We start from the raw sequence: 12,509 nt of genomic DNA, 5'->3' as shown, positions 1-12,509 counted from the left end.
CCCGCCAGACAATGAAGCAAAGATATCCTCAATCCGCGGAAGCGGATATTGCACTGTGTGAAGCACCGGATTAACCGTGATCTTGAAGTCTCCACAGATGCGGACCTTCCCCGGTTCCCCTGGCTTGTTACTCGATGAACGCTTCATGACGGGAACAATGGGCGTGGCCCACTCACTCCAGTCCACCTTAGACAGTACTCCTGAACGTTCTAGCCCTTCCAGCTCAGCTTCCACAGCAGGTCGTATCGCATAAGGTACCGGTCTGGCTTTGAAAAATTTTGGGTTTGCATGTTCTGCAATCTTGATTTTTGCCGTAATTCCTCTCAGTGTTCCCAATCCCTGTTGGAACACCTCTTTAGCATCATCCAATATTCTGGACAATCGTTCAGGTTTGACATCTTTTTTTCCGGAATCTACCGTTATTGCTTTTAGGGAGTGCCAGTCCATATTTATTTTTCTGATCCACTCCCGTCCCAGAAGTGGTGGACCTCCCTCAGGTAGTACATATAAGTCCATTCCTTGGTGTTCTTTGCCCTTGTGTACCACCTTGACTTTTATCTTTCCGATGGGGTATACTCTTTGCCCCGTGTATGTCTGCAATACTATCTCCGTATCCCGTAGGGGAATATGTGTGAATAACCTTTTGTAATCTTGCTTATTCATGACCGTCAACGCCGATCCGGTGTCCAATTCCATCTTCACTTGGACTCCTGCTATCTGAAGTGTGACCCAGATAGTTTGTAGGTCAGCTTCCTTACTCACATTGTGAATTCTCAGACTACCCAGTTCCTTGCTGTTGGAGCCTGAATCCGAATTCTGTTCATCCGAACTCTTCTCAGCCACCTTATGTACCTTTCTGCACTTTTCCTGCGGTGACTTTTTGTTGCTGGTCTTCTTTCCTGACCCTCATACTTTAGCTATGTGACCAAGCTTGCCACATTTTCTACATTCCTGATTTTTAAACCAGCATTGGTTCTGATCGTGTGTTGTCTTTCCACAACGATAACATTTCGCTGTAACCAAAGCCATTTGATCTACGCTGAGTACCGCTGCCTTCAGCTGCATTTCCGCAGTGCCTCTCGCTGCGGCTTCGTGCGATGCTGCAATAGTGACAGCCTTATCAAGTGTAAGATCATTCTCTTCAAGCAGCCGCTTTTGTGTTCCTTCTTTCGACAATCCACACACGAATTTGTCTCTCAGTGCCTCTGTCAGTCTTTCCCCAAACTGACAGTATTTCGCTAGCTTACGCAGTTCAATTAAATACTCCGCGTTGCTTTCCTCTTTCAGTTGCGTTCTCGCATAAAATTTAAATCGTTCCGCTAACATCAGCGGTGTGGGGTTCAAATGATTTCTCAGGACAGCAACAATATTAGCGAAAGCCTGATCCGCCGGTTTAGCTGGTGATAGAAGATGCTTCAATAGCCCGTATGTCTTCGCACCCATTGAGTTTAGTAAGGTTAGTGCTTTATCTTCATCTGATATTTTATTTGCCTTACAATAAATCTCTATGCGTTCTACATACGTGGCCCAATCTTCAACATCGGCATCGAAATCGTTGATGTTACCACGCTTAGGCATCCTTGCAATCTTCTTGAGAAACAAAAAGAAATTTTTCTTTTATTTATTTTTTTTTTCAAAATGGCTGTTTCCCGCGCTTGTCTTCTTCCCCCGCCTACGAAAATGGCAGCTTCCCGCGTTTGCCTTTCTCCCCCGCTGGCTGTAATGGCGATTGCCATATTGCTGCGTTCGCCCTCCCCAGCGGTTCTCAAATCGTGCCTCCAAGCCCCTCTTGCAGTCCGGTCCTTTCCACCAGCTGCGGCTGAGTTCTCCGCGGTTTTTAAAAAAAATTATTTTTATTTTCTCCCGCGCCTCGCGGCCTCGGTAGCTGCCCGGCCTTTTTCCCCGGTCGCGGTCGAGCTCTCTCTCGATGCTGTTGCGTCTCCCAGCCCGCTTGCAGCCCGGTCTTTTACACCGGCTGCGTTTGCATTCACCGCGGCTCCCGTGCCTTACGCTGCCCCAGTCTCAGCGCCTCTGGCCCCGACTTCTGTCCGGCCCTTTTCCCTGGCCGTGGTCGAGTTCTCCGCCCTTATATCCTCCGTTTTTCCCTCCCCTACTTCACAGCCAACGTGGCCGACTTGCTGCTCATCGCTGATCGGCTTACCCACCACCTGTGGTAGAAGGGATGATCACTGCCTGTTGCTGATGGAAGGCTTCATGTCAGGATTCTTCCTTGCTCTTCAGACCCGAGTCTTTTCTCAGCAGGATGATGAGGGCGGATGCCTCTTCTCGACGCCCGTTAAACTGCCTTGGATATATCTCTGCCGCAGGGTAAGATCGTCATCGTCGCCACTGTTAAGTCTGTGTGTTCTAGTTATTGTTAATAAGAATCACTGCACACAGACCACAAGAATAAATTCAACAGGTCTTTACTAGTCGAAGGTCAGGCTGAACTGCCCAATAAATCATTACACAGCACTTATATACCGGTGTGGTCACCACCGGTATTACAGTATACAGCAGCCAAGATAAAGTAGTGCATCTCTTAAAATAGTTCTCTTAAAGGTGGAACGGTTACATACATCACAACAGGGCTTGCACCACATAGGAGCGGGAGGAAAAGGAAGAGTAAAGCTTTGTAGTTCACCAAGGGTATGCACACAGGTGTATTAAAAAATATGTTAAGTTTCTGTTATTTACTAGAATGATATTAAATGTATTACTTTGCACCACTTTCCCATCTTGCCCATTCTTGGTTGCTAGGTGGCAACTCGCTGTTTCAGTTGCTTGTTGATGAACGCAAAGACATAAATTGACGGGGACCAATAGGGCGATGTGCAGTGGGTGGATGGTTAGTTACAAGACTGCTTTATGTCAGTGGGATTGGGAGGGGGAGTGGTTGTTGGTTGTGATTGTTACATCGGTCTAGTGGTAGTGACTACTAGCTATAAGGGAATCCCTGGCATCCCAGGCAGCAATGTGAGCAGCTGGTGAGGCATTGGGGCGCCATCTACATCTTCCGCCACCTCTTCCTCCTCCTCTACATTAGAATCGTACGCAGACAATGAGTGCTGAGTGCCTTGTTCCTCCTGCAGCTCCAATCCTCACTGCTGCACAATGTTGTGTAGAGTGCAGCACACCGCAATCATTCTAGAGACCCTCGCTGGTGAGCACTGAAGGGCACCTCCAGATCTGTGCAGGCACCTGAAGCACATATTGAGCATGCCGATGGCTTGCTCAATGATACATCTAGTGGTCATGTGGCTGTCATTGTACCACTCTTGGGCTTCATTGGTGGCATTCCTCACGAGTGTCATCAGCCAAGTCTGAAGGAGGTGTCCTTTGTCTCCTAGCAGCCATCCCTTAAGTGTGCTTACAAGTCCAAAGCGGTTGGGGAGCTTGAACTGCCACAGGATGAAAGCATCATGGCAGTTTCCCGGGAATCTGGCGCACACCTGCATAAACCTTTTCTTGTGGTTGCACACCAGCGGAACATTGAGCGAATGGAATTCCTTGTGGTTTATGAATACTCATGGTTGATCTGGGGGTGTGCAGATTACCATGTGTGTACAGTCGATGATACCCTGCAGCTGTGGGAAGCCAGCCTGAGACGAAAACCCGAGCGCCCACTCATTCTGGCTAGTGTCATCACAGGCGAAATTCACATAATTGCTGGCCCTAGCAAACAGTCAGTCGCCTGTCTTATGCATTTGTGTACAGCTGACTGGGAGATCCTGGATATGTTTCTCGTAGTGCCCTGGAAGGACCCGGAAGTATAAAAAGTTGAGGGTGGTCACTTTCACAGCCACTGGTAATGTGTGGCCACCAGGTTCAGCAATGAGCAAGTCTTCTTCGAGAAGGTTGGAGATGTCTGCCACCACCTGATGTGACAATCTCAGCCTTCAGAAGAACTGCTCTTCCGAGAGGACAAGGAAGTTGAGCCTCGGCCTGTACATCATGTTGTGCATTGGGTAGTACTTCCTGCGACCTCGACTCGTCTACTACTCCCCACTCTACTACTCCCCTCTCTGATGACCACCTGCAGGTCTCTCCACAGCAGGCTGTTGCTGCTGCTGATGGCCACCTTGCTCCTCGTCCGAGGCCCAATGTAAGGCAGCCGTGGCACCACCCATCCTGATGTTGTGTGTCTCAATACCTCCAAATGTCACAAATCAGCCTCTCAACACAAGTACTCTCAACAAACCCTTTCCCACTGGATGCTTAAGAAAGCAGCTGTAAGCACTGAATATTTATTGATGGCCGTATTCGTGACTTTTAATTATCCCCATGAATTGCCTTTCAGTCTTCTCGGCTTCCTTTCAATGGCGACTTTCAGGAATGTGATATTAAATATAAACGCCAGTAAAATCTTGTCGAAATTGGCTAATTTAAATATTAGAAGCAGTAACTGGTTCTGCGGCGGGGGTTCTGCACATGCATCGAAGCACCCCTGAGTTAAACCCAGAAGTTGATGCGTTGGAGCCAGCTACCAGACGCGCTGCCATTTTCGCTGATTTTAACAACCCTTCTGAACCCCAACCACGTGCTCGTTACTATTAAAATTCCCCCCACTGTCTCATAAGCGTTTATGCTGCAGCAGGTAAGTGTCTGGGGCAGTGGGAACTTTCTCTAGCTGCAGATTTGGCACAGTTTTCCCGGTGAATTCCCTGCTGTATGTGGAAGACAATGCCCTTGAAGAAACCCAGAATCTCATCAGCCTCTTTTATGCGCACAAGTGCAGAGCAAGTTGCTTGATTATTTAAATATATTGGACCTGAATTTTCCTGGGTTCTCCCAATCTCCTGCTGTAACTTTGGCACAAGATCAGCGGAACCCCCAGAGAAACATTGTATAGTTATCACCGTTAGCTGATTGGAAAATGTTATGATGTAAAATTGTCATTTTATTCTGTTTTGTTCTGAAGTCTGAAGGGCTTTGATTTTGATCTGTAAATTTGATTTTGATCTGGTTGCACTCAGAACTGCTGTGTATGTCGGCAGTGCCAATGAGGAGCGACCAGCCATGGATAAGGGTTTACTCCTCCCTTCTCTCACCCTGAGAAAGCTCATAACTGCAAGAATGTTTTTAAATTACAATATCATTAAAATAGACTGAGTGGAACTGTTTTTGTTTTCTTCAAAATAAGATTTGAATCAATTAAAAATTATACAGATAAAACATTTGTGACACTTTGTTCTATGTGCTGATGCACAAAGTTACCTTTCCACTGTGGAAAACATTTTTTTTAATTGCCACTTTTTGCTTTGTTTTGCTGACAAGATGAATTTGTAATTGATTTGTGTTGCGTGTGGGCAGAGTGTCACAAGAAATAAAATGTAGAATGAGGTGTATTTATAAATGTATACTTTCTACTAAGTGAAAGGGACATTGTCTTCATAGAAAAAGCAATTTACATTTTTTTCATTTTGAAGAAAAAACAATGGAGTATGATGGGATAGAAATTGTTATGCATTGCACCGGTTTTTAAGATGTTCCTTAACACCTACCTCTTTGATCAAGCTTTTGATCACCTGTCCTAATATCCCCTTATGTGGCTCGCTGTCAAATTTTGTCTTATAACACTCCTGTGAAGCACCTTGGGATGTTTTACTATCTTCCACAAACTAGGGTTGTATTCCCTAGAATTTAGAAGGTTAAGGGATGACTTGATCGAAGTTTTCAAGATATTAAGGGGAACAGATAGGATAGATAGAGAAACTATTTCTACTGCTTGGTGAGTCTAGGACTGGGGGGCATAGTCTAAAAATTACAGGATGAAATTGGGAAATACTTCTACACACAAAGGGTGATAAAAGTTTAGAGCTCGCTTCCGCTAACGGCAATTGATGCTAGATGAATTGTTAATTTTAAATCAGAGATTGATAGCTTTTTGTAAACCAAAGTTATTAAGGGATATGGGGCAAAGGTGGGTATATGGAGTTAGATCGCAGATCAGCCATGGTCTCATTAAATGAATGAACAGGCCCAAGGGGCTAAATGGCCTACTCCTGTTCCTATGTTAAAGGCGCTATATAAATGCAGGTTGTTATCTGTAAGGTGTAAAACAATCTCCGCATGTGTTCAGGCCACTGTTTTTTAGGCATTCTATGCAGCTGGCTAAAGCAGGTGTTAGGCCTCGTGCACCTGTTGACGAGGGTCAGACGCACGTTTTAGGACCCTCTGGAAAATGATTTGCAATGAGTGGAGCAGGTGCCTGTCTTGCTCTGCTCAGGATTCTTCAGCGGCCGCCACCAAAATGTTGCTGTGGAGGCAGTTGGAGCAGGAGTGCTCCCCCAACTGAAAAGTCCTTGTGATTGCACCCCGTCCCTAATTACCACTCCACCCCTAACCCCCTCTCATCCCCAACTACCCCCCCACTTCTCCTCCGCCGCCAAGCTGCTGCTGGTGAAGTGGCCCGGCATTCATTGCCTTCAAATGTGTGAGCTGCCTGTTGAGGTGAGACAGGCTCCTACAACTCACGGCAATAATGTTACTGAGGCCCGAGACCCAATTCTGGGCTGTCCCCTGTTTGGGGTGCATGCAGTCGGCACGCCAGTGGTTATGCGCCCAATAATGGACCATAATCAATTTCTACCCCTGTGTGTTTCATCATGATGTCAAACGGAAATGATGCAGTGATGTGTTTTGACCTTATTCACCATCTACTATATATTTTTTTATAAAATTCAGTATTTACTTATTTCTCTTTATTGTTTCAGTTGCTGTCCTACCATGCAACATGCTCAAAACTAGAGGTCGATCGACTGAAGGTAAATGGCTTTCTTTACACATCCAATGAAATACCCTTAGCGCAGGCTCCAATGCTACTACCACTGGGCAGGCACCTTGTAAGGGGTGGTGTGTGTGGGTTGTTCGTCAGCTTCACCTCTGACTCCTTTGAGTGGTTCGAATCACTCCCACTCCCTTTTGTTCTAGACTTTGGACTTATTTGGGGGATGTAATAAACTTGCAACAGACATCTGGGTTAGTCAAAAGAATTCAGATCTTTATTTTGAGACAGGAAAGTATACAATACAATAAAACTTATACTTTAAAAGGGTGGGGAACACTCGGAATAAGCAAGGGAGAATTACAATACACAAAAACCCTTACCCTCCCAACCCCACTACACTAGCTAGGCTGGAATTCAGAGGACCAGGAAATGCTCACCAAAACAACTTTCTTGACAGACTGTAGAGGTTCGCGATTTTGGGGTTCTCTTTAGTTGTGGCGGTTGGGGCCTGCCGTACCTCGGACATGGTAGAAGACTGCACCTGCGTTGCGTCTTCAGTTTGGGTTTGTCCGCAGATGCGGTTAGTCGCGCTGATGGATCTATCAGGTGAGTACCCGATTTTCTTTGGTTAGGGCTAGTTTTAGGGTCTTTTAGGGGTAAATCAGACTAGCCTGTAGAGTGGAAACAAGTCTTTGGTTCGTGAGTTTTTCAGCGGTTGGTTTCTTGTTGGTCGCGGTGGCCCAATATTACCTGGTTGGTGGTAATTTTGGCGGTTGTTGTTTTCTGTAGGCCTTTGGTTGCCGCGATCTCTGTTTCTTCTTTCTTCCTTCGAGTCTCTGATGATGATCTCTCTCTTCAGCTGGTTGGCTGAACTTGAACTTCTGTCTTCTGAGCTGACCTTCTGATGAGCTGACTGATCATTGAACTGTCTCTCGAACTGAAAAGGCAGGCCTCAATTATACTAATTGGGGCCTGACTTATCTGACCGCCAAATCTCGGGTTTCTTTGTTAAATTTGGCGGGCTCGTTATTTTTAATGTGTTTTAAAACTTTAACGAGCTTCGGGGATGGCTCATCCAAACTTAACTTAAGAGATGGCTCATCTACTTAATCGGCCTTTAACTGGTTTCGGGATTGCCTTGAAACCAGTTTAAAAATGCAAAACGTTCGTCAATCTTTTTAATTTGTTTTGGACTGTGGTTTGTTTGTTGTAACCTGTAGGGCTAAATGTTCCTTCCTTTGTGTTGCTGGGGACATGTCCTGTTTATTCAATACCTGGCTCTGCGAATTATTGGCGGGAAACAGGTTTCATTGTCCTTATGTAAAACTGGGGCAGTCCAGGACATTCCTAGACAGTCTAATATCCAAACTCGGCCCACCCCACCTCCCTTTTGTCCCAGCCTTTTGCAAGCCTGAACATGCCTTTTTTTTAAAACCAGCCAAAAATCTTCCTGGGATTTTTATTTTAAATCCCTTTTGCCCAATAACTCCGTAAAACAGTCCAAAATCTTTTTCTTTTTTACACTTAGGAAAACTGTGTAATTTAGCTCTTTGAATTCTTCTGTTAGGCCCAACCAAACATTTATCCTTTTTACAGATTTCTTCTGTGATTTTCCAAAATCATTTTAAAAATGACTTTCCTTCTGTTCTGGGGTTGTGCAGAAATTTTCGAACCTTACAACCTCTAATAACATCCTCCATTAAACCCTTGAAAAAGCATCCCTCTGAAATAAAACCTTTCTTTATGAAGATATTAAATCAATACATGCGTGCATGCTTTCTGTGTTTTTTTTACTCAATTGTGCTGAACTCTTGTTTAATAATAGATTGTCTTGGGAATTTCATTCACAAGATGTTTTATATATCAACATGCGTGACTGGGTTTATAAATTAGTAAACAGGTTGTTGATTATAAATCTAGAAGCCTGTGATTAAATGTAATGCATTCGCCTGCTGACTTCTGCTGCTACATGAATAATACTGAATACCAAAGAGTGGTCAGTGCAGATTATTTATTAAAGTAATAAAATCTGCTCACAGTGAAAAAAGCAAATGGATGAATTTAGGGCCTGCTCTCCCCTATTACACAAAGAATTACTGCATATTACCTTCCTCGTGCATGCTGTTGCTGTAATGTCTATTTTTTTATGCTCTATAGTAAAATGTTAAGTATTGTGTGAAATAAATTACTATAATCACAAAAACTGATAAGTTATTGCAATTACTTTATGTATAGATATTTCCCATAAACAAGTTGTATATCTTAGGTACAAATGTTTAGTTATTGGCAATGTCATTTGTGTGGAATATACAAGTGCAAGATCCGAATGATGTCTTTTAATGAGATCATCAATTATGTTGGTAGTATTATGGACACCATATTATGCACCATTTCTATGACTGCAAGTACCCTCCACGCCAACCACTTTTATAACGCTATCTCTAGGAACCATTCTAACAGCGTCTGAGTGTTATAAAGAGCCGAGTGACATTGGGCAGTTTTATATGAGTTCTCTGTGTGTCATTTGAGTCATATTCAAATATATGTACAAGTGATCTTCCAACTGTGCACTCCCAGCAGGGGGGTCCTTCCCACCGGGGGCACAAATAGGAAATTTGTTTGCAATACGCTGGTGTTTCCAATATGTGCTTCCGGTGGGCGAGGCTTCCTGCCAGGAGCATGAATCAGAAGATTATCCTCCATTCTACATTCCATTTCACTTACACGTACACTTTTTTCACATATAAAAATGTTCCCCCACTTTTCGCTGCTGTATCCTTCCCTTCTACGGTTAGGTCACTTGGTCAGAGGCCAGGGGGAGCCAACCATACAGATGTTGATTTATGGCCTAATATTGGGAAAGACAATTGAGTGACATAGAAAGCCCATTTCTCTTAGCCTCCCAGCCAGGTTTTCTTTCCTTTAATGGACACTAGAGCTGACATTGGTGAAGCTCACTCTCTAGAAGAATATCAATCAAGGTTATATTTTGAACATAGATCTTCATGTCGGGTGTCCAATAGTTTGCCATTATAATACTGGACTGCCAGACCCAGTTACATAATCTTATGGGTTTCTTCCATTATATTATGAATCTTACGCTATTCAAAGTGAAGGAAGTTTTTGCTGGGAGTTTCCAATTGAGTATAATTTCTAGGAACTGGGTTCACACCCAGCCCAGATTGATGGGGCGGGGAGGGGGGGGGTAATTTTGACTTTGGGCGACAGTGTAAAGTGGGTGATATTGAATCAGCTGCATGTTTTACATCTCTCCTAAATTTCATCCATTGACTTCAATAGAAATGAAAATCGGGAGAGATGTATAACAGGCGGCTGAATCAATAGCGCCTGTTTTACATTATTGACCAAAGTCAAAATTAACCCCAGCGGGGAATTTTAATCCCTTCCTCCATGATGCGTGGAAGAGGGCGGAGGGTTAAATTTGAAAAACTGAGGAACTTGACCCCAATACGCCGCAAATGTGCCTACTTCCAGTTTAACCATGGTGGGTTTGGGGTCGGACAAGTAACCCGCTCTGCAGAGACGGGTCTATAATTATAATATTTAAATGAGGCTGCCTCTGATTTTATCATCAATTTAAATTTAATGGCTGTTGGCCGGGTTTCCCAGGGCTCGGGAAACCCGGCAGCTAAAGGGAGACGGGAGCTGCTAGATCCAGCAGCTAAGTGTTTTAAAGCACTTTTTGTGGGTTAAGAGGAGCAAGAGTGCTTCCCCACCGCCCCTCAAGCAAACCTGCCATGATCTCTCCCTTCCACACGATCACCAACCCCTCCCATTATCTCTCTTCCTCCCTGCGATCTGAGACCCCCCCCATGATCTGAGGCTGACAGGCTCCCTTCCTGCATACCCATAAATATCGGGCTCATAGTGTCCAGATCAGGTATAGTTGTCTAATGCTCTGCCCCATCAAAGTGCCTCAACCCTAAACTTAGAAGAGCACTCGCACAGCGTGACATTTTTCCATTTCTATGCAATCCCAAAGTGAGATTGTCAATTCTGATTTGATTTGAACCCATCTCCTAGAAATGAATGGTCAGTTTATAACTCACTGCAGCGCTCAATTCCTCTCCTCCCCTTTATAAAATAATAAAATAAATACCTCCATTGTTAAATTAAACATGTTAATGAAACTCCCATTCTGTTTTACAATTGCTGGATCCAGTAAGTAAGCGATGAGGTGAACTCTATTGCATTCAGTTCATGATCATATTGCCTTTCTAAAACATTCAGCTTAAAACACATTATCAATCCATCACTGTTCATTACTGAGAATTTCCTGAAGTACTTTTAATTGGTTAATGCTTCTACTGTCTTATTAATGATATAAATCAACTCTATTGATTACATTTATGCAGAAACCATGCTAAATAGATATATCAAAATATGATCATCATTTATGAACAGTCAATCAAACTTTCCATCTGGTTTCTCACATGATAAAATAATCAAATATTAATGGGAAAAATTGCTTACGGCAATCCTAGGCCTCAATATTAACTTGGAGGCACGTTGGGAGCGTGGAAATCCGATATCACATGAGAAACCTGGACATAGATGGTCTACCCTGAGGCACGATGATGAAAAGGAGAATCATTGAGCAGCAGCAGAGAATGTGCAATGTACTGACAGGCCTTCAAAGCACACCATCCATGACTGGGCAGAGAGATTGGAGGAGTCCTCCTCAAGCATGAGTGGGTTGTTGTGGTAGGGCACTGCAATGATGTGTCCTTGCATGGATCAAGTGGCCAGCTCCATGGAACATCATTCGCAGCAATCAAATGACTCCATGCCACCTTGACCATGGCCGTGCAGTCTCTGGATGCCAACATAATTGGCACCTTAAATAGGATGACAGATACCTTAGCCTTGGCCTTACAATGCCTCACTGATCTGCAACAAGCTGCTCTCCAGCAGAGTGGTAGCAGTGAAGTGCAGCTGGCCAAGAGAGGGATGATGGCGGAAGGGGACATATAACAACATAAAAACATAAGAAATAGGAGCAGGAGTAGGCCATACAGCCCCTCGAGCATGCTTTGGCATTCAATAAGATCATGGTTGAACTTCTATATCAACTCCCCTTTCCCGCCGTATCCCCATATCCCTTGATTCCCCTAATGCCCAGAAATCTATCGCTCTCAGTCTTGAATATAATCATCGACTGAGCCTCAACAGCCCTCTGTGGTAGATTCGCAACCATCTGAGTGAAGAAATTTATCTTCATCTCAGTCCGAAATGGTCGACCCCTTATCCTAAGATTATGACCCCTAGTTCTAGACTCTCCAGCCAGGGGAAACAACCTTTCTATCCTGTCTAGCCCTCTAAGAATTTTATACACTTCAATGAGACTCCACTCATCGTAAGTGGGAACTCCACTCAAAGCGCTTCCACTTCTCACCCGTTGCAACCCCCACAACCCGCACCCCCCCAACCCCCACAGTCAGTACCCGACATGCTGCCTCCTCTGCCGATGGCTGAGTTCGATGCAGGTGGAGCAGTCTTTGGCGGGGCCCTCTCATGCTCCAATACCCAGAGGTCATTGGCCAAGGGCATCTCAGCAGTCAGAGAAGGGATCTGAGCAGCCTGACTCTACCTCTGCTGTAGCCACAGGGGCTGCACCACATAGGAGCAGTAGGAAAAAGAAGTGTAAAGCTTTATAGATCACTAAGAGTATGCACATGGGTGTATGAAAAAATGTTATGTTGTGAAGTTTCCATTCTTTAGCAGAATCACATAAAAATTATTAGTTTGCACCACTTTC

The 12,509-nt window shown here is 44.4% G+C and overlaps 1 protein-coding gene across 1 annotated transcript in view; it reads left to right on the top strand.

Annotated features, from left to right (window-relative positions):
• LOC147117571 (dual 3',5'-cyclic-AMP and -GMP phosphodiesterase 11A-like) overlaps nucleotides 1-12,509 on the top strand; it is a 653,699-nt gene that overhangs the window by 195,908 nt on the left and 445,282 nt on the right. Inside the window, exon 8 of the mRNA XM_085989379.1 lies at nucleotides 6,717-6,767. Coding sequence (XP_085845505.1) covers nucleotides 6,717-6,767 — 51 coding nt within the window. The remainder of the gene's footprint in view (nucleotides 1-6,716; nucleotides 6,768-12,509) is intronic.

This window comes from Somniosus microcephalus, chromosome 5 (genome assembly GCF_052327205.1).
Source record: "Somniosus microcephalus isolate GS21.2 chromosome 5, FLI_Smic_1.0, whole genome shotgun sequence".
NCBI classification, from domain to species: Eukaryota; Metazoa; Chordata; class Chondrichthyes; order Squaliformes; family Somniosidae; genus Somniosus; species Somniosus microcephalus.
This window is presented reverse-complemented; position numbering and strand designations above follow the sequence as displayed.